This window comes from Oncorhynchus masou, chromosome 29 (assembly GCF_036934945.1).
Source record: "Oncorhynchus masou masou isolate Uvic2021 chromosome 29, UVic_Omas_1.1, whole genome shotgun sequence".
NCBI lineage: Eukaryota > Metazoa > Chordata > Actinopteri > Salmoniformes > Salmonidae > Oncorhynchus > Oncorhynchus masou.
In genome coordinates, this window is record NC_088240.1 from 71605848 (window position 1) to 71628603 (window position 22756).

The following is a 22756-nucleotide window of genomic DNA, read 5'->3' on the forward strand; positions in this document are numbered from 1 at the left end:
CCACAAAACAAACGTCCGTAATAACAAAACCCGGCAACAAAATACCAGCCGTCAGTAACAGCCTGAACCATAAAACAAACACGCACACAAACATGGGGCAAACCAGAGGGTTAAATAATGAACATGTAATGGGGGAATTGAAAACAGGTGTGTAAAAAAACAAAGACAAAACAAATGGAAAATGAAAAGTGGATCGGTGATGGCTAGAAGGCCGGTGAAGTCGACCGCCGAATGCCGCTCGAACAAGAAGAGGGACTCCGGCGGAAGTCGTGACAGAACGCTAACATTTTATTGAAATATTCAATCACGATGTAGTGGAGAAGATTTAAATGTCATTTCGCGTTTACATGTGATAAACTGTTTTGTGTTGATATTTTATTTTGATGGATACCATATTGGTTAATATGATTTTTGACCAGTAGTAGTACATTTCATTCTTATATTGTCATCTTGACCTTAGAGGCTGGATATTATTATTGAAATAAGAGCAATGGCATTGTGGATGGAGTAATGCTAAGCAAAGTACGTTTTCAGTCTCGGGAGAGACGAAGGTAGAGAGACATGCGTCCTCCAATACACAACCCAACCAAGCCGCACTGCTTCTTAACACAGTGTGCATCCAACCCGGAAGCCTGCCGCACCAATGTGTGAGAGGAAACACCGTGTACCTGGAAACCTTGGTTAGCACGTACTGCGCCCGGCCCGCCACAGGAGTCGCTGGTGCGCGATGAGACAAGGACATCCCTACCGGCCAACCCCTCCCTAACTTGGGCGACGCTAGGCCAATTGTGCGTCGCCCCACAAACCTCCTGGTCGCGGCCGGTTATGACAGAGCCTGGGCGCGAACCCGGAGTCTCAGATGGCACAGCCCTTAACCTCTGCGCCACCCGGGAGGCCTTCACATTTACATTTTAGTAATTTAGCAGACGCTCTTATCCAGAGCGGCTTACAGTTATTGTGTTCATCTTAAGATAGCTAGGTAGGACAACTACATATCACAATCGTAGTATGTATGCCTTTATTCAATAAAGTAGCAAAGTCAGAGCCTGTAAGAGGGAAAAAAGGGAAGTACCAGTGTTAGTTCACAAAATGTTTTGTGTGTGTGGGGGGGGGGGGTGAGTACTCAGGTTGGGGTGTAGGGTTTGATCATCAGAGCCTGAAAGTAGAGAGGGGCAGTTCCTCTTGCTGCTCCATAGACAAGCACCATGGTCTTGTATCTCTCCCCTTGATCTGGTTGCTCTCACCTGACTAGGGCCGGCATTTGAGGCACGCTGGAGAAGAAGACAAAGAAAAGTTGATGTTAACTCTAAGACTTTTGGGGGAGCGTAACTCTTTCAGTTGTACACCCAAAACAGTTTTACAGTTAATACACGTGTGTTTTCCAATGTTACTGGCGATATGATCACACAAGAGAATAAAACGCTGCAACTGGCATCTAAGTTGGTTCAGAATATGCACCTATCTTTTTAAATGATCACAGTAAGTAAGTGTTGTTGGGTAAGTGTTCAAATGTCCCTTTCACTCTGTTTAGACACTAGGCATGGTAGGGCTTCGTTAGCATGCATGTACTGTACAGTGTAGTTGCACAAATCTCAGTCGTTCTCTGGAAAGGTGACTAAGCTTACTGCACATATATATATGTGTGTACACATTTTATCTATGTATGCTTGTGTGTGTGCTTTGTATGTGTGAGGATGGTTTATGCTAATCTGTGTGTGTGTGTGTGTGAGTGTGTGTGTGTGTGCTTTGTATTTGTGAGGGGGTTTATGCTAGTGTGTGTGTGTGTGTGTGTGTGTGTGTGTGTGTGTGTGTGTGTGTGTGTGTGTGTGTGTGTGTGTGTGTGTGTGTGTGTGTGTGTGTGTGTGTGTGCGTGCGTGCGTGCGTGCGTGTGTGTGTGTGCGTGTGCGTGCGCGCGTGTGTGTGTGTGTGAATGCTGTATGGTGACATTATAAGGACTGGTTTAGGCTCCCCCTAGGCAAACTGATCTACATGCCATATTTAGAAACACTGTCAGGATACAGTGGGAAAACCACGACATTACTATATTCACATGATTTAATAAGTTACCCTTCTCATATCACCAGCTGTTGTTGTTTTTGTTGTTGTTGTGTTAGGTGTTGTTGTTGTTGTGGTAGGCGTTATTGTTGTTGTTTTCCTCTAATATCTTCCCTACGCTGTTCCTTCTTCCTTTGTTATGTAGGTGATGAAATGAAACATCTGAAACAGTCTCCCACCTCCACACCATCTCTGTGCATTATCGCCTTGTTACAGTTTGGGGAATCTAATTTCCTACCTCCTCCTTATCAAATGAAATTTAAAATGATAAAAACTTGCAGAGGAGCGAATGAGCTCTCTTATCGTCAACAATTTACCCAAACATTTATGCAGGATTCTCTCTCTTTCTGTCGGCCAATCTTTTAATTATGTGGTCTGCGTCTATTGTTACATCCTGTTGTCACATGCTTGGTGGATAGAAGACTGCCTCAATATAACACAGTCTCTCGTTCGTTTGTGTTACTGGGAAACAGAGTCCATCATTTGCTCAATACACAGTCTATCACCATCTGCTTCGTTAACTGCAACATGTTACAACATGCTTGTATAACAGGCACATTTCCTATCCCTTATTCTATCTACATTTGTAGAAGGGGAACGGATGTAATGGAATTTCAATTAGACTCTTCTGCATTTCTCCTCCATTACTACAATGAGAGTCTCAGTATGCTCTCAAAAGCCCCATGTAAAACAATTTGTCGGCCTCTCAATGCTACACTACAGATATAGATTTTTGATCATCCTGGAAATAGAAGCTTTTCTGATTGGTTGCATGGTTTGTGTATAGACAGACATATATAAATATATTTTTTCAAGGCGTATGGAATAATCTACGTCAACAGCCCCAGCTGTTGATGCTTGGAAGGTTCATATAAAGCCTATAGAGATATAGAGCCTTGTCTTTTCCCCAGTCATTTAGAATTGAAGAGACGAGACCTGCAACAGCCCCTTTCTAGCGCTCTCTCTGTGTTCATTCTTCTCCCCTGACATTGGTGTTATCAGGCATATCATCTGTTGAGTTTTCTGCAGGATGATCCTATAAAATGATAAAAGCCTGCCATTGTTTCTTCTCTGCTGCTGTTCCCTTCTTGCCTGCCTGTCTGCCCTCCACCCTCTCCCTCTCCCTCTTCCTCTCTCTCCGCTCAGCGGTGACCTTACTCAAAATTTCTCCCTCTGCGGCTCTGATGACCTGAGATAACGTAAGGGCGGTGTAATTGGATCAAAGTGACAGCTAACTGAACGGGATGGGGCTGGCGGAGTGGCCGGGCAGCGCCACCTTCAGAGGCAGGTTAAGCTGCTGCTAGTGGTTCTCGTCGTACGGCGATGAGAATGTTTTAATTTTCCCACCGCGGTGAGGTAACTCCCTGCCTCTTACCCCACCCTCTCCTCAGGCCAGCTACGGATGTAGGATGACAAGCTGGCTCATCCGTGTTCTCATGCATGTTCCTGGCGTGTGGTAATTGGCTTTGCTCAGAGAGATCTCCACTAAGGGAGTCCAGCCGGGGGCACCAGTCACTAGTCACATACGTCTTGCCAAGGTCACAGTTCACATGAACACAATTTGGAATTGCAAACTGACAAGCAAGCAAATCTGGGGCAAATTGAGTAGACAAATTGATTTAGGGCCAAGGATTGTGTTAAAGCAAGGAATGGTGGGATCTAAAGACGTTCAGCGGCCTTGGAGCTGGACTAGAATAACCCCTTGAGTGTGACATGGGGGATAGGGAGCGTGCACTAACCACATTATATTGGCCAAGCCCATTATTCATGACATTGGTGCATGTTCTGATGCTGTCATATTATCAATACTGGAATATGTCTTAATGCTATCACCAATATGTAGCAATATATAGCTGTCACCAATATATAACTTTATATCTAAGCCACCAAGAAAAAAATGATACCAACCTGACAAGTAACCATGCTGGATTGTCTACTGTTTAATTATTTTTATGCAAAATCAAAAACATTTCCATTGGATATTATTGTGGAATTTGGAATTTTGGGAGTTTAAATGTTTCTAGAGAGTCAAGTCCACAGAACACATCCATCGACTATTCAATTTGATTAGTCATATACTTCAACCAGGGAAAAAAGAGGCCTGGCTTAAGATATTGCTCCTACGATTCCACAACTACAGCACAACCAAATGGGGTCAGGATGCTTAATTGTAGCCCAATCAACCTTTACTAATGTAATGTCACTTTTATTTAATGTGAATAAATGGGAAATCTCTTTGCTTGAGGAGTGAGCTGAGCTGAAGCTGAAGCAGAGCGGAGTGAGTGGGAGTGAGTACCGCACAGACAGACAGGCAGACAGATAGTCAGGCAGACAGGCAGTCAGACAGGCAGGCAGGCAGGCAGGCAGACAGACAGGCAGGCAGGCAGGCAGGCAGGCAGGCAGGCAGGCAGGCAGGCAGGCAGGCAGGCAGACAGACAGACAGACAGACAGACAGACTCCAGGCAGGATGTCAGACGAGCAGGCAGTCAGACAGACAGGCAGACAGACAGAAGGGCAGTCAGACAAACAGACAGGCAGTCAGGCAAGCAGGCAGGCAGGCAGACAGGCAGGCGTGATGGGAAGGAACTATTTGATGTATTTGATGTGTTGAATGTTAATGCCATCTGTAGATTATTATTAAGGATTATTAATGCTTTTCTCAAGTGACAATTACATTATTTTCTGATCCCATCGATTGAATTCTGGAGTAATTTGCCTTTGATATGAGCATGTCAACATGAACAGTGTGTTTTGGGCTGACAAGTGGTGAGAAGACGTTCCATAGTCCCACGGGCTGTTTAAATTCTTCATCTGTCATCTAGTTGAGATGATACAGTTGAAGAGATAATAACAAAGCAGACCTGAGTGACATATAAAGTGATGATGTCATTTTCCTCAGCTTTTGTTCATTTAACCGACATAAGCTCTAATTGATTAATTGTCCTAACAACAACTAAAATATATTAGCGTACAATAACAATTTCTAGCGTTACCTTGCAGGGCAATATATGTGGTATATTTTCCCAATATCAAGATGCAAATGTATCACATCTTGTTGTTGTGATCAATGACTAACTAACTTTTGTTTCTCTTCCCTATCTCTCCAGATAGGCCAAGTCAAGCCAGTACTGGTCTGTAACACTGTCTGTCTGTTCTATTAGTGCTGAACACAAGTGAAATAAACGTGTATATGTGTGTGTTCTCTGTCGATTGCCACAGGTTTAGTCCCTACGAGTGGTATAACCCCCACCCCTGCAACCCCGACTCAGATGTAGTGGAAAACAATTTCACCCTGCTAAATAGTTTCTGGTTCGGAGTTGGAGCTCTCATGCAGCAAGGTAGACGCCTCTGCCTGCCCCCCTTTAGCACACAGCCCACTATTTTCCTGGGGGAACAAACGTGCTCTTAACCAGGCCCACGACCATGCATGGGGGCCTCTGTGCATGTAGCTGGAAGCAGACTGACTGACTGGTTTGGTTGCGTCTGTCTGTCCACAGTGTGGTATGGATTGGCAGGGTGAGATCTTGAGATTGTGAATGATGAGCGTGATTGATTGATTGATTGATTGATTGGTGAATGAGGATAGGATAGCCAAGCCTTTTCCTCCCTGTTCATGCATCATCTCCCACCCTCTCCTATCTCCCATCTACTGTACCTCTCCTCTGTCCCCAACCCCACCCCACCTGCCTCCCTCCCTTCCCGAACAGGTTCCAGAACAGGTAAGTCCTATCCCCCATGTGCCAGAAGGTAAAGAGCGAGGTGCAGAGAGAGTTGAGAGAATGAGAATGAGAGTTAAAACAGTGTGCTGTCTCTTAGCCTGCCTCAGTCTGGTTTTGTTTCCTTCTGCCAAACCGATGCCATATCTTCTCAACTAGTGTCTGCGTCTTTAGATTGAGAAAAGCAAAAAAAAAAAAGGAACTGCGGTACGGCATCACATTAAATGAAATGGAATGATTTCATTTAGACTTGTAATATCGACTGAGACTGCATGCCAAGACCAGATATGTTGCATTTTGTAATACATATTTTTTTACCTTCTCTGAGTAATGCAACATATTTGAAAGTTGCGTTAGTTACGGTACTGTAGCGATGACGACAGGAAGGTCTGCAGCATGGTTAAAACGGCCTGGGTCTGCCCTGCATCTGATCTGGACCATGGAATGGAACATAGAGGGGACTGACTTTCCTAAGCAAAGTTCTGTCCAGATATGTATCTTTTGGACAACATTTTTTTCCTGGCCGTTGTTGATGGCTGGTTGCATGCAATGAGTTAGCATGCAAGCCTTCATTTAAATGAAGTTGATTGAGTGATTATTTTGCAGGTATAATTGTTGTAGATTTGTATACTGTGATTTGTAAGAGTGAGTTTTAAGAAAAATTACACATTGAAATTGACAAAATGTTACGGTTAGATCTCTTGGGACTCTAATCCACCTTGTGCAGGTGGGTATAATGAAGTTACCCATTTGGGTAGGTTTTTCCCCTTTGTATTTGTGTTAGGCAATTCTACATATTGCACAGGTTAAAGATGCATCATGGCTTGATAAATGTTAGCTCCTGTATGGGCCGTGTTAAATGTGTAATGGATATTCTAGAGCTTGCTAGAATGTTTTCATAACTGTGTCAAGGGTCTGTCAGGGTATCTGATGTAGTAAAGTATGCTGTAGAATATACTGTAACTGTCAATGTAACAGTGTTAAGTCCTGTAGTTGAGAAGATGTGGCTGTAGGGCAGAAGGGTTTTAGGGGACGAGACTGAGACAGAGGAGCACACTGTGCCTGCCTGCATGGCGTCTGTGTGATGACCACACTGGCCTACACTGTAGAGAGGCTCCCCTGCTCCCGCGGCTTGGCCCCGCCCCCAGAAAACTGTGGGATGTGCAGTTTGGACATGACGTTACCTTGGGTACATGACAGTCAGCCCCAACCAGGTTCAGTTGCTTTGGCTCTGACTCGCTCCGCTCCCGGGCGGTCGGTGTGTCACATAGAGTTGAATGGCCTCAACGGGGTAAGGTCTCTGAGCTGGTAGACAGTGTTGTTCCACTGGAACACAAAGCTGTCTCTGTTTTTCCTGGTCATGTCATGTGTCTCTACTGTGTCTTTTCTGAGTTTGTCTTTTTTCCTGAGTGCTTTGACCAATGAGCAGTGTGGTTTGCAAGGCATCCTGGGTAATGATGGTGTGGCTGTTGAATCATGTTACACTGTGTGTCTGGCTGGTGGGGGTGGGTGGGTGGGGGGGTGAGGATTATCAGGGAGAGTGAGAGGAGATATGGGAAGAGACATGTAAGAGTGGGGGGTGAGAAGATGTGAGGGTGGATGTGCGGAGCGGGTTGAGTGCAGTGTGTCTCTCTTTGTTCCCCTCCACAGTGCTCTCTCTGTCTCTTTCTCTCTCTCTCTCTTTCTCTCTCTCTCTCTCTCTCTCTCTCTCTCTCTCTCTGGTGGACAGGGCTTTGGGCATGAATTCAGATGTTACTGGACTGGTTGTCAGGTCTCTTTTCTCTCACCATATTTCTCCCTGAGTGACGGCTCACTGCCCGGACTGGGAGAATGTTATAAGAGGCACTGCAGAGGCAGAGTGAGATGAGTGGGAGATTGAGTCGCACCTAAGGAGAGAAGTGGAGTTCTTATACTCCTATCTTTCTCACAGTTCATCGCCTTTGAGAGAATGTGCGAGATCGCAGCTTTAAATTGCTACTTGAGGAGAATGATCTTCTCGCTGCACAGTCAGACCTCAATCAACGCCCCCAGAGGAAGACCTCACTCCACCCACTCACACAGGCCCCTCCTCAAGAACACACTAAAAGGCAAAAGTTCTGAATAGCATATAGCCTGGAAACTAACCATCTACATGGAGACATTTTGAGTCACATGTAAATCAACCATCTAGGGATTCAAAAGAGGAGAAGCTTTGGTGTATCAACAGTTTGCTCCAGTGTGAGTGAAAGCTAAAATAATATGCAGCCAGACCACACAGTAAAAGCCTGATTCAAACTGCCACCATGTGGCCGGATGCGCATCACAGGGCCAACCATGCATTGCCGCCCTAGATGCCCAGGGTGTGTGTGCGTGTATGTGCGTTTGTGCGTGCGTGCGAGTGTGTGTGCATGTGCGTGTTGTCTGTGACCCGGCGGGATGCCGAGGTCTGGGCTGGCCCTGGTCCTCTGGTGGTTGCTGCTGGGTCTCTCCTCTTGGCTCCAGGACCCTGCCGGGGCTGACCCCTCTCTCTGCTCCTCTCCTCTCGCCCCCGACCAGGCTCTGAGTTAATGCCCAAAGCCCTGTCCACCAGGATCGTAGGAGGCATCTGGTGGTTCTTCACCCTGATAATCATCTCCTCCTACACGGCCAACCTGGCTGCCTTCCTCACTGTGGAGAGGATGGAGTCGCCCATCGACTCAGCTGACGACCTGGCCAAGCAGACCAGGATAGAGTATGGAGTGGTGGAGGAAGGATCCACCATGACCTTCTTCAAGGTGGGTCACATAGGGCATGGAGCAATACTGGCCATCTATCAGTCTATTCATCTATCAACCAGGCCATCAAGCAATCACTCCATGTATTTGTGCATCTACTGTACAAGGATACATCAATCAGTCCACCAAATCATACAGTGTTGCACCACTAAAGGACACATGGTTAGAGAATAGAGGCAAATGTAAATGCATTTCAGATGAATTGTCAAAGAGCTCAAATGAATCTGTAGAACTCTAGTTCAACTGTAAAGCCACGCATAGCTGTTACGTCCACAGTAAATCTGTGATAGCTAGATATTCCCGGGACAATAGAATGGAGTGTTCCGGAATAAAGATTTGAACGTATAACATGTTGTCATGGGTTGGGTTACAGCTGTATTTCGTGCTGCCTGTGAAATTGGCTGCAGCGTGTTTTACAGCTACAGTACTGCATATTTAAGCAATAAGGCCCAAGGAGGTTTGGTATATGGCCAATATACCACGGCTAAGTGCTGTTCTTAACACGACGCAATGCGGAGTGCCTGGTGCCTGGACACAGCCCTTAGCCGTGGTATATTGGCCATATATCACACACCCCTGGGGTGCCTTATTGCTGTTATAAACTGGTTACCAGCGTAGTTATAACAGTAAAAATAACCCGTATACCCGTGGTATAATGTCTGAGATACCATGGCTTTCAGCCAATCAGCATTCATGACTCGAACCACCCGGTTTATAATAAAGTATAGCCTTTCTATGCGTTCATTCTCTCCAGATCTCTCCTCTCCAATCCCCTCAGTGGTTGATCATGTGGAATCACTGCAGCATATCAAGGCTATCTTATTAAGCCAGTAGTGTTTTAGGGTATTCTACAGTATTCTCTATGCACAAGATGTCCCTGCTGTGTCTCTCTGATTATTCTGCACTGTTTGTCTCTCGTATCGTATCCACACCGCCGCGATGCACGGACAGCTCTATGCCAGATGGAGGGAAAATCTGTCTCTCCCAGGCTGCTGCAATGGATCTTTATGGCTTCTGGTGTTTCTTTATTTTCACACTTCATTTCTATAACCTTTTTATGTGTGGGGTGTGTGTGTGTGTGTATGTGTGGTGTGTGAACACATTCTCAAAAGACACATACACATGAAAACACATGCATACTCTCTCTCTCTTTAATTAACAGATATACATATTTATGTGCATGCAAACACACACACACACACACACACACACCAGTTAATTACTGTAGCTAATATGGCACGGTGACAGCGAATCTTTAAACAGTATTTTTACCATTCCGTAACAAATGACTGAAAACAACAGTTGGCATAAGGGAGCGCATACAGTCTGTTCTGGTGGAGAATGTTACTTATGCTGACATCCCATTGCAACAATGGGAAATGTAATTGAAAAATAATTAAAATAAAGCAAAGTATTGTTCAAATCAAATCCAATTGTATTTGTTACATGCGCTGAATACAACAGGTATCTTGCAGTGAAATTTTTCGACCTGTTGTATTCGGCGCATGTAACAAATACAATTGGATTTGATTTGAACAATATTTTGTTTTGCTTTAATGATTTTTCAGTTTGATTTTTGTTTGTTGCCAACATCCAAAATATTTCAGATTTTAGCTTGTGCGTCAGAAGAGTGGCACAGGAGGTCAAACAATCTCTTTCACTGTGTGAAGTTTAGAGTCATCTGGTCATCAGATGGATTATATCTACAGATGTAGAGGAGCCGACTGAATGACCATTTCTCTGAAAGGCATGATTCTAGTGTCCCCTCATAGACCGAGGTTACTGTTTGATTGATTGATTGATGGATTGATGGATAGATGGATGTTTTGACCAAAATTATTGAGTCCTCATCGATTCAGCGTTGTTCTCCGTACTGTAGACATTCAGATGGCCATCGTCGGTCCTTATTGCTTTTTTTAAAATATATTTTTTAAGATATAAGTTATTTTCTTTTATAAACAATACAAAACATACACATACAAATGACAACATCATACAAACATAAACTACATTCCCCAAACCCAGACCCACTAAGACACTCCCCCCTCTCCATCAACTACATCCCCACTACCCAGACCCACTATCACACACCTCCATCTCCATCAACTACATCCCCCTGACCCAGACTCACAAGCACACACCCCCATCTCCATCAACTACACCCCCATACCCAGACCCACAAGCACACACCTCCATTTCCATCAACTACACCCTCCTACCCAGACCCACTAGCACACACCTCCATCTCCATCAACTACACCCCCTACCCAGACCCACTAGCACACACCCCCATCTCCATCAACTACACCCCCCTACCCAGACCCACTAGCACACACCCCCATCTCCATCAACTACACCCCCCTACCCAGACCCACTATCACACACCCCCACTCCACCAACTACACCCTCCTACCCAGACCCACTTGCACACACCCCCACTCCATCAACTACACCCTCCTACCCAGACCCACTATAGCACACACCCCCATCTCCATCAACTACACCCCCCCTACCCAGACCCACTTGCACACACCCCCATCTCCATCAACTACACCCCCCCTACCCAGACCCACTATCACACACCCCCACTCCATCAACTACACCCTCCTACCCAGACTCACTAGCACACACCCCCATCTCCATCATCACTTTCGCCACGCGGCCTAAAACTGCACCATTTTGTGTCTCTTTATAGGTCAAGCACTTTCAATATTTAAATAATACATTTAGATTTCCATTTTGTTAATGATGGCAAATTGATTGATTTCCACGTTTTTGTATACCTTTTTTCAAGATGCGTGATGAGAAGAGAATCATCCAACCCATCGGGTATCTCACTACACCCCCATATGCCATGTCTTGAAATATGCAGACAAACGGATTAAAAGTTTGATTGTAATACTTCCGAGAGCAAAATTTGTAGCTCCGCACACAACTTCCGGAACCTTATAGCGGTCCCAGAAAGTATTGATTATTGAGTCATTATTAGTTTTACACTTCAGACGTGACTCTGCTGTTGTGCTGTAGAATTTTTGAATTTTCTCTCTTACATTCGATACATTAATTTATACTGAATTAAGCATGCATTTTTGTTAACTGTAATTTTGTTAGTTATGCTCCAACTTTCCCTCCATCTTATGCCAACATCATTTTTTTTAAATATTTTTTCTAAGAGATTGTGAGTTGGATATGCTCTCTGCAAGGTTTTGTCTTCCCTACCATGATGAACATCATGTTCTGGCACAAATAATACTCCTTCAAGGCTGCTCTGCTGTCCAAGATATTTAAATTCAATATTTTGTGATATGTAACTTCTACGTTGCATGGATTTGAAACTACATTGGTCAGTCCAAAATTACTTTTGAATTCTGTCACGGAATGACATGTATTTCCTTTAACCAAGTCATTTACACTTTCTGTGCCTTTAGTTTTCCATGTGGACCAATTTATTGGTGAATTTTGAAAAACTATCCAAGGATTGTTCCATAAGGTTGTGTTTTTAGTAAGTGGTATTGGTTCTTGTAGAATACGCTTCATTTTCTTCCATGTTGTTATAATGTTCTTAACTATGAAGTTGTTAATAGAACATTTAGCTTTATCCTTTGACAATAGACATGTAAAAAGATTCTGGGGATGAGCACAAACATCTTCAATCTTCAATTGTTCCTCTTTAGTCCATTTAACTACATGTCACATGTAAAAGCCTTGGGTGGCGAGTTGATACAATTCCATGTCTGGAAGGTTAAAACCACCATCCGAATTAAGAAGATGTAAATCGTTCCTTTGTATTCTATGAATGTATTTGCCTGTATACAGTATTTTTAAGACCGAGTATACTTTAAAAAGAAATGTCTTAGTAATTGGTATTTCCGAAAATAGATACAAACGCTTTGCCAGCCATGCCTGTAAGATTTATGGGAAGACTATTCCATTTAATTAGATCTGCTTTCATATTGTTGACTAATGGAATACAGTTATCTTTATATATTTGTACTTTGTTGTCAGTTATTAGGCTTTCTAAGTATTTCATATTTTTTGTGGTCCGTTTTTGTGCCATTATTATTATTTTTTTGCACGTTAATTTATTTATTTATTTATTTTTGTATAATTCCATTTTTAGCAAAGGGGGCATTGAGTTTTCAATATTAACCAGTGATACTACATGACCAAAAGCATGTGGACACCTGCTTGCCGAACATTACAAAATCATGGGCATTAATATTTTTGTTTGTCCCCCTTTGCTGCTATAACAGCCTCCACTCTTCTGGGAAGGCTTTCCACTAGATGTTGGAACATTGCTGCGGGGACAAGAGCCACAAGAGCATTAGTGAGGTTGGGCACTGATGTTAGGCCTGGCTCGCAGTCTGCTTTCCAATTCATTCCAAAGTTGTTTGATGGGGTTGGGGTCAGGGCACTATGCAGGCCAGTCAAATTCTTCCACACCATTCTCGACAAACCATTTCTGAATGGACCTCGCATTGTGCACGTGGGCATTGTCATGCCAAAACAGGAAAGGGCCTTCCCCAAACTGTTTTCACAAAGTTGGAAGCAAAGAATCGTCTAGAATGTCATTGCATGCTGTGGAGTTAAGATTTCCCTTCACTGGATCTAAGGGACATTTTACATTACATTTACATTTAAGTCATTTAGCAGACGCTCTTATCCAGAGCGACTTACAAATTGGTGAATTCACCTTCTGACATCCAGTGGAACAGCCACTTTACAATAGTGCATCTAAATCATTTAAGGGGGGGGTGAGAAGGATTACTTATCCTATCCTAGGTATTCCTTGAAGAGGTGGGGTTTCAGGTGTCTCCGGAAGGTGGTGATTGACTCCGCTGTCATGGCGTCGTGAGGGAGTTTGTTCCACCATTGGGGGGCCAGAGCAGCGAACAGTTTTGACTGGGCTGAGCGGGAACTGTACTTCCTCAGTGGTAGGGAGGCGAGCAGGCCAGAGGTGGATGAACGCAGTGCCCTTGTTTGGGTGTAGGGCCTGATCAGAGCCTGGAGGTACTGCGGTGCCGTTCCCCTCACAGCTCCGTAGGCAAGCACCATGGTCTTGTAGCGGATGCGAGCTTCAACTGGAAGCCAGTGGAGAGAGCGGAGGAGCGGGGTGACGTGAGAGAACTTGGGAAGGTTGAACACCAGACGGGCTGCGGCGACCTGCAGGGACCTCTCCCTTACCATGAAAAACCGCCCAGACCATTATTCCTCCCACATCACAGTGGCACTACCCACAGCTGGCACTACTGTATGCATTGAGAAAGGTAGCGTTTGCCTGGCATCCGCCAAACCTAGATTAGTCTGTCAGACTGCTAGATGTTGAAGCGTGATTCATCACTCCAGAGAACACGTTTCCACTGCTCCAATGGCTGCAAGCTTTACACCACTCCAGCCGATGCTTGGCATTGCTCATGTAGATCTTAGGCCTGTGTGCAGCTGCTCGGCTATAGAAACCCATTTCATGAAGCTCCCAACGAACACTTCTTATGTTGACTTTGCCTCCACAGGCAGTTTTGAACTCTGTAGATCCGATGGCATTGCTCCAGATACAGTCAGGCCAAGCTCCTCCAATATCAGCTTGATTGGGTAGATAGAAATGTCCCCTTTTTCCTCGTCTTCTGGTAGGGACAATATTCTCATAATATTTTCTCACAATCTGTTTTCTAGCTGATCCAGTTCATCTTCTAAAGTTTGCACCTTTGTTTCCAGAAGGCCAATTTTGTTGTCTTGTTCATCCATGCTGCTGCCCTGTATATGCATATCTGACACGAAAGACTACTTTCGTTTCAAGCAAATCTGCTTTTTAAACAACAGATTGTAACAGTTTGTTTGTTTTGGTGAGCATTTAGATCATTTTAGCTATGTTTTCCGGGATATTTTTCAGCTGTTCGTTGCTCTCATTTGCATCTCTATGTTGTTCTTTGTCTTTTCCTCGAAGGGAAGCCATGGCTTGTTGGGTTTCAGTCTCTGCGTCACTTTACTCACAGATTGGTTCGCTGTTGTGTATAACTGACCGCTCACTCTCTGCCTGAGGATATATTGATCTAACGATTTCAGAAGCTTAATTTAAACTATGTTGTCTGGCTTCTACATATAATCATAGTTTTGACGGTACAAAACAGAGCTACTATCTCCCCATGCGTCCAGTCGGTAAACACATATGAGTCCTTTTCACTATTCAACAACAGGGAAAAAAAATAATCTTTGAGTAATATTGACTCGGACTTGTTCTGGAAAAATACATGGCTAATGGTGGCTGATTCTGAAAATGCCAGCATGGGGTAACTATCTGAAGCGTCTGAAATGCACATCTCTCACTCCTCTTTTCTCAGTTTTCCAGCCACGCCATTCTATCCATCCTCGACAGACTCCCGTTACAATACCACTGAATTATTCAAAAAGCACACACCGCTACCTAACATATCACGTCCTATTAAGGACCCTGGCAATGCTATTATTTCACCTCACTTATGTAAACCCTACGCCAGTGATGAGGAGCGAGATCGCCCTTGGTTATGGGGCTGAGTAGTTCTACATTAGCTGTAAGACGGCCGTCAAGGAGGAGAGTATGGCAACACCGGAATAATGATTTAAAGAGAAAAGCAGAAAGGGTTTATTGAGATGATGAGAGTGATACCTGCAGGAAGAGAGGAGAGGAGAGTGATCGAGGGAACATCAAGGGAAGACAGTAGGAAGAAAAGAGCAATAGAAGGGAAGGAGGAGGAGGAGGAGGGTGGGTGTTGTTCACGTTCCTCAGCCGACAGGCCTGTGCTGTATAGTATGTTGCTACATTCCTTCGGTTCAGCTGGATTCCCCTACTGTATCATCACAGCAATGATACTGTAATTCACCTTCCACAATCTACCCTCACAATTCAGCTAATTTGAACCCAAGATGATTTCCTGTCAGACTTTTATTTTCTCCCTTGCTTCTTCTTGCACAACCCTATTTGGTTCCAAGGACAACCCTTTTTGACTCCAGGGATAACCCCTTTTGGTTCCATGTGGAAACATTTTGAGTGTGAGAGGGAAATTAACATGTTTAGCTGTTTTGTTTAATATTAACAATTATACTTAACAAATAGTAAAGGGATGGTTTCTACACAAGCTCTCTCTTTTGGGGTTCCATGTAGAACCCTCTGTGGAATGGGTTCGACATGGAACCAAAAAAGGGTTATTCGAAGGGTTATCCTATGGGTCTAGCCGAAGAATCCTTTTAGGCTCTAGATTGCACCAATTTTTTCTAAGATTGTTTGGAAAGCCGTAAAAAAAGACAAGAGTTGGATGATTAAGCCTCGACTTCACACTGTTTCCCTCTGGTTCAAATGTAGAGTCTCTAATACTTTCCTCCAGTCCAGAGGGTGATGCTGTATCTAGCCTTCAGTCGAACCACTGCCTCTCAGGATGGCCTGGCTCTCTGGGTTATGCTAGCCCACAACTCCCAGAACCCTGACTGAGATGAGACACTTCCCTCTTCTCTTTTGTGTTGGTTGCCTCCATAGTACAGTTCATCTTTGCTTTGAAGCATCCTGGTATCTGTCACATACGTCCCAGCCAGCCCCATCACATCAAAAGCATTGTGATTTAGCTAGCAGAGAGGCAGATTGGGTTCTGTGGCTCCTCTCCTGGCTAGTTTCTGTGTGTGTGTGTGTGTGTGTGTGTGTGTGTGTGTGTGTGTGTGTGTGTGTGTGTGTGTGTGTGTGTGTGTGTGTGTGTGTGTGTGTGTGTGTGTGTGTGTGTGTGTGTGTGTGTGTGTGTGTGTATTTTAGGCTCTGCCCATTCACGAGCCTCTCCGGTCCATTCCATGCAGACATCTAACCCATCTGCAGTGAGGGTTTTTGCTGAGCAAAGCACAGCCAGTCTTACCTGAACTCATTCTGCCCTTCACCAGCCTCTCCTCTCCATACAGCCAGTCTTACCTGAACTCCCTCTGCCCTTCACTAGACTCTCCTCCCCATACAGCCAGTCTTACCTGAACTCCCTCTGCCCTTCACCAGCCTCTCCTCCCCATACAGCCAGTCTTACCTGAACTCCCTCTGCCCTTCACTAGACTCTCCTCTCCATACAGCCAGTCTTACTTGAACTCCCTCTGACCTTCATTTGCCTCTCCTCTCCATACAGCCCGTCTTACCTGAACTCCCTCTGCCCTTCACTAGCCTCTCCTCTCCATACAGCCAGTCTTACCTGAACTCCCTCTGCCCTTCATTTGCTTCTCCTCTCCATACAGCCAGTCTTACCTGAACCCCCTCTGCCCTTCACTAGCCTCTCCTCTCCATACAGCCAGTCTTACCTGAACTCCCTCTGCCCTTCACTAGCCTCTCCTCTCCATACAGCCAGTCTTACCTGAACTCCCTCTGCCCTTCACTAGCCTCTCCTCTCCATACAGCCAGTCTTACCTGAACTCCCTCTGCCCTTCACTAGCCTCTCCTCCCCATACAGCCAGTCTTACCTGAACTCCCTCTGCCCTTCACTAGACTCTCCTCTCCATACAGCCAGTCTTACCTGAACTCCCTCTGCCCTTCACTAGCCTCTCCTCTCCATATAGCCAGTCTTACCTGAACTCCCTCTGCCCTTCACTAGCCTCTCCTCCCCATACAGCCAGTCTTACCTGAACTCCCTCTGCCCTTCACTAGCCTCTCCTCTCCATACAGCCAGTCTTACCTGAACTCCCTCTGCCCTTCACTAGCCTCTCCTTTCCATACAGCCAGTCTTACCTGAACTCCCTCTGCCCTTCACTAGCCTCTCCTCTCCATATAGCCAGTCTTACCTGAACTCCCTCTGCCCTTCACTAGCCTCTCCTCCCCATACAGCCAGTCTTACCTGAACTCCCTCTGCCCTTCACTAGACTCTCCTCTCCATATAGCCAGTCTTACCTGAACTCCCTCTGCCCTTCACTAGCCTCTCCTCTCCATACAGCCAGTCTTACCTGAACTCCCTCTGCCCTTCACTAGCCTCTCCTCCCCATACAGCCAGTCTTACCTGAACTCCCTCTGCCCTTCACTAGCCTCTCCTCTCCATATAGCCAGTCTTACCTGAACTCCCTCTGCCCTTCACTAGCCTCTCCTCTCCATATAGCCAGTCTTACCTGAACTCCCTCTGCCCTTCACTAGCCTCTCCTCTCCATATAGCCAGTCTTACCTGAACTCCCTCTGCCCTTCACTAGCCTCTCCTCTCCATATAGCCACTCTTACCTGAACTCCCTCTGCCCTTCAATGCTTTCTGCCCCTCTGTTTGTGGAACCGTCTCTCTTTTTTCAATCTCTCTCTATTTAACAGCCCTGATACTGGCATCATCGGTTTTTGAAAATGTGTTGTGTGGGGGTATTCCAGTATTAGATTAAATCTATGTCCAGCTCTCCCATTCCTCTAACCTTGCCTCCACTCCCCATGTTTCTCTCTCTCCATCCCTTGCTCTCTCTTTCACCCTGTCTATCCTGATTTCATAAAAAAATATCAGTTATCATTTTTATTGTCACTATTTCTCTCTCCATTCCATATATTTTTCTATTTCAGCAAAAAAGCTCAGAGTACTGATGTTGAGGACAGTTGTCGCTGAGCACTTGAGGACTCTCCAGGAGTCAGCAGTGAGTTCATTGGTACTGATGACTCACCAGTCTTGAACAAAGCTCTTCTGCAATACAGACAGTGGTACTTATTAAGCAATCCAACAATTCAGGCAGTACTGAACAAATATATCCTACAATACAGACAGTAGAGAACCAAGCTATCCTACAGTATAGACAGTGATCCTGACCATGAAACCCTATAGTATAGACAGTGATCCTGACCATGCTCCCCTACAGTATAGACAGTGATCCTGACCTTGCACTCCTATAGTATAGACAGTGATCCTGACCATGCTCTCCTATAGTATAGACAGTGATCCTGACCATGCTCTCCTATAGTATAGACAGTGATCCTGACCATGCTCTCCTATAGTATAGACAGTGATCCTGACCATGCTCTCCTATAGTATAGACAGTGATCCTGACCTTGCTCTCCTATAGTATAGACAGTGATCCTGACCTTGCTCTCCTATAGTATAGACAGTGATCCTGACCTTGCTCTCCTATAGTATAGACAGTGATCTTGACCATACTCTCCTATAGTATAGACAGTGATCTTGACCATACTCTCCTATAGTTTAGACAGTGATCTTGACCATCCTCTCCTATAGTTTAGACAGTGATCTTGACCATGCTCTCCTGTCGCATTGACATTGATCCTGACCATGCTCTCCTATAGTATAGACAGTTATCCTGACCATGCTCTAATATAGTATAGACAGTGACCCTGACCATGCTCTAATATAGTATAGACAGTGATCCTGACCATGCTCTAATATAGTATAGACAGTTATCCTGATCATGCTCTAATATAGTATAGACAGTGATCCTGACCATGCTCTAATATAGTATAGACAGTGATCCTGACCTTGCTCTCCTATAGTATAGACAGTGATCCTCACCATGCTCTTATAGTATAGACAGTGATCCTGACCTTGCTCTCCTATAGTATAGACAGTGATCTTGATCATCCTCTCCTATAGTTTAGACAGTGATCTTGACCATGCTCTCCTGTAGTATTGACATTTATCCTGACCATGCTCTCCTATAGTATAGACAGTAATCCTGACCATGCTCTAATATAGTATAGACAGTGATCCTGACCTTGCTCTCCTTTACTATAGACCGTGATCCTGACCATACTCTCCTATAGTATAGACAGTACTCCTCACCATGCTGTCCTTTAGTATAGACATTGATCCGGACCATACTCTCCTTTAGTATAGACAGTGATCCTCACCATGCTCACCTATGGTATAGACAGTGATCCTGACCTTGCTCTAATATAGTATAGACAGTGATCCTGACCTTGCTCTAATATAGTATAGACAGTGATCCTGACCTTGCTCTAATATAGTATAGACAGTGATCCTGACCTTGCTCTAATATAGTATAGACAGTGATCCTGACCTTGCTCTAATATAGTATAGACAGTGATCCTGACCATACTCTAATATAGTATAGACAGTGATCCTGACCTTGCTCTAATATAGTATAGACAGTGATCCTGACCATGCTCTAATATAGTATAGACAGTGATCCTGACCATACTCTAATATAGTATAGACAGTGATCCTGACCATACTCTAATATAGTATAGACAGTGATCCTGACCATGCTCTAATATAGTATAGACAGTGATCCTGACCATGCTCTAATATAGTATAGACAGTGATCCTGACCATACTCTAATATAGTATAGACATTGACCCTGACCATGCTCTAATATAGTATAGACAGGGATCCTGACCATGCTCTAATATAGTATAGACAGTGATCCTGACCATGCTCTAATATAGTATAGACAGTGATCCTGACCATGCTCTAATATAGTATAGACATTGACCCTGACCATGCTCTAATATAGTATAGACAGTGATCCTGACCATGCTCTAATATAGTATAGACAGTGATCCTGACCATGCTCTAATATAGTATAGACAGTGATCCTGACCATACTCTCCTATGTTATAGACAGTGATCCTGACCATACTCTCCTATGTTATAGACAGTGATCCTGACCATACTCTCCTATGTTATAGACAGTGATCCTGACCATACTCTCCTATGTTATAGACAGTGATCCTGACCATGCCCTCCTTTAGTATAGACCGTGATCCTGACCATGCCCTCCTATAGTATAAACAGTGATCCTGACCATGCTTTAATATAGCATAGACATTAAACCTCACAATGCTCTCCTAATGTATGGACAGTCATCTTGACCATGCTCTCCCATTGTATAGACAGTGATCCTGACGATGCTCTAATATAGCATAGACAGTGATCCTGAACATGCTCTTATATAGCATAGACCTGTTTTCTGACCATGCTGTAATATAGATTAGACAGTGATCTTGACCATGCTCTCCTGTAGTATTGACATTTATCCTGACCATGCTCTCCTATAGTATAGACAGTAATCCTGACCTTGCTCTCCTTTACTATAGACCGTGATCCTGACCATACTCTCTTATAGTATAGACAGTCCTCCTCACAATGCTGTCCTTTAGTATAGACAGTGATCCTGAACATAGTCTCCTATAGTATAGGCAGTGATACAGACCATACTCTCCTTTAGACAGTGATCCTGACCATGCTCTCCTATAGTGTAGACAGTGATCCTGACCATACCCTCCTATAGTATAGACAGTGATCCTGACACTGCTCTACTTTAGCATAGACAGTGATCCTCAGCATACTCTTCCATAGTATAGACTGTTATCCTGACCCTGGTCTCTTATAGTATAGACAGTGTTCCTCACCATGCTCTACTTTAGTATAGACAGTGATTCTCAGCATACTCTCCTATAGTATAGACAGTGACCCTGACCATGCTCTAATATAGCATAGACAGTGACCCTGACCATGCTCTAATATAGCATAGACAGTGATACAGACCATACTCTCCTTTAGACAGTGATCCTGACCATGCTCTCCTATAGTGTAGACAGTGATCCTGACCATACCCTCCTATAGTATAGACAGTGATCCTGACCATTCTCTCCTTTAGTATAGACAGTGATCCTCACCATGTTCTTATTTAGCATAGACAGTGATCCTGACCATGCTCTAATATAGTATAGACAGTTATCCTGATCATGCTCTAATATAGTATAGACAGTGACCCTGACCATGCTCTAATATAGTATAGACAGTGACCCTGACCATGCTCTAATATAGTATAGACAGGGACCCTGACCATGCTCTAATATAGTATAGACAGGGATCCTGACCATGCTCTTATATAGTATAGACATTGACCCTGACCATGCTCTAATATAGTATAGACAGTGACCCTGACCATGCTCTAATATAGTATAGACATTGACCATGACCATGCTCTAATATAGTATAGACAGGGATCCTGACCATGCTCTTATATAGCATAAACATTGTTCCTGACCATGCTCTAATATAGTATAGACATTGACCATGACCATGCTCTAATATAGTATAGACAGGGATCCTGACCATGCTCTTATATAGCATAAACATTGTTCCTGACCATGCTCTAATATAGTATAGACATTGACCCTGACCATGCTCTAATATAGTATAGACAGGGATCCTGACCATGCTCTTATATAGCATAAACATTGTTCCTGACCATGCTCTAATATAGTATAGACAGTGACCCTGACCATGCTCTAATATAGTATAGACATTGACCCTGACCATGCTCTAATATAGTATAGACATTGACCCTGACCATGCTCTAATATAGTATAGACAGGGATCCTGACCATGCTCTAATATAGTATAGACAGTGATCCTGACCATGCTCTAATATAGTATAGACAGTGACCCTGACCATGCTCTAATATAGTATAGACATTGACCATGACCATGCTCTAATATAGTATAGACAGTGATCCTGACCATACTCTAATATAGTATAGACATTGACCCTGACCATGCTCTAATATAGTATAGACAGGGATCCTGACCATGCTCTTATATAGCATAAACATTGTTCCTGACCATGCTCTAATATAGTATAGACAGTGACCCTGACCATGCTCTAATATAGTATAGACATTGACCCTGACCATGCTCTAATATAGTATAGACAGGGATCCTGACCATGCTCTTATATAGCATAAACATTGTTCCTGACCATGCTCTAATATAGTATAGACAGTGACCCTGACCATGCTCTAATATAGTATAGACAGTGACCCTGACCATGCTCTAATATAGTATAGACAGTGATCCTGACCATGCTCTAATATAGTATAGACAGTGACCCTGACCATGCTCTAATATAGTATAGACATTGACCATGACCATGCTCTAATATAGTATAGACATTGACCCTGACCATGCTCTAATATAGTATAGACAGGGATCCTGACCATGCTCTTATATAGCATAAACATTGTTCCTGACCATGCTCTAATATAGTATAGACAGTGACCCTGACCATGCTCTAATATAGTATAGACATTGACCCTGACCATGCTCTAATATAGTATAGACATTGACCCTGACCATGCTCTAATATAGTATAGACAGGGATCCTGACCATGCTCTTATATAGCATAAACATTGTTCCTGACCATGCTCTAATATAGTATAGACAGTGACCCTGACCATGCTCTAATATAGTATAGACATTGACCCTGACCATGCTCTAATATAGTATAGACAGGGATCCTGACC

General features: G+C 44.0%; 1 protein-coding gene across 3 annotated transcripts in view; it reads left to right on the forward strand.

The window, feature by feature from the left end:
- Nucleotides 1-22756, forward strand: part of LOC135520429 (glutamate receptor ionotropic, kainate 2) — a 237227-nt gene that overhangs the window by 171973 nt on the left and 42498 nt on the right. For all 3 annotated transcript variants that reach the window (XM_064945988.1, XM_064945990.1, XM_064945989.1), the window contains exons 13-14: nucleotides 5275-5393; nucleotides 8307-8524. In XM_064945988.1, coding sequence (XP_064802060.1) covers nucleotides 5275-5393; nucleotides 8307-8524 — 337 coding nt within the window. The remainder of the gene's footprint in view (nucleotides 1-5274; nucleotides 5394-8306; nucleotides 8525-22756) is intronic.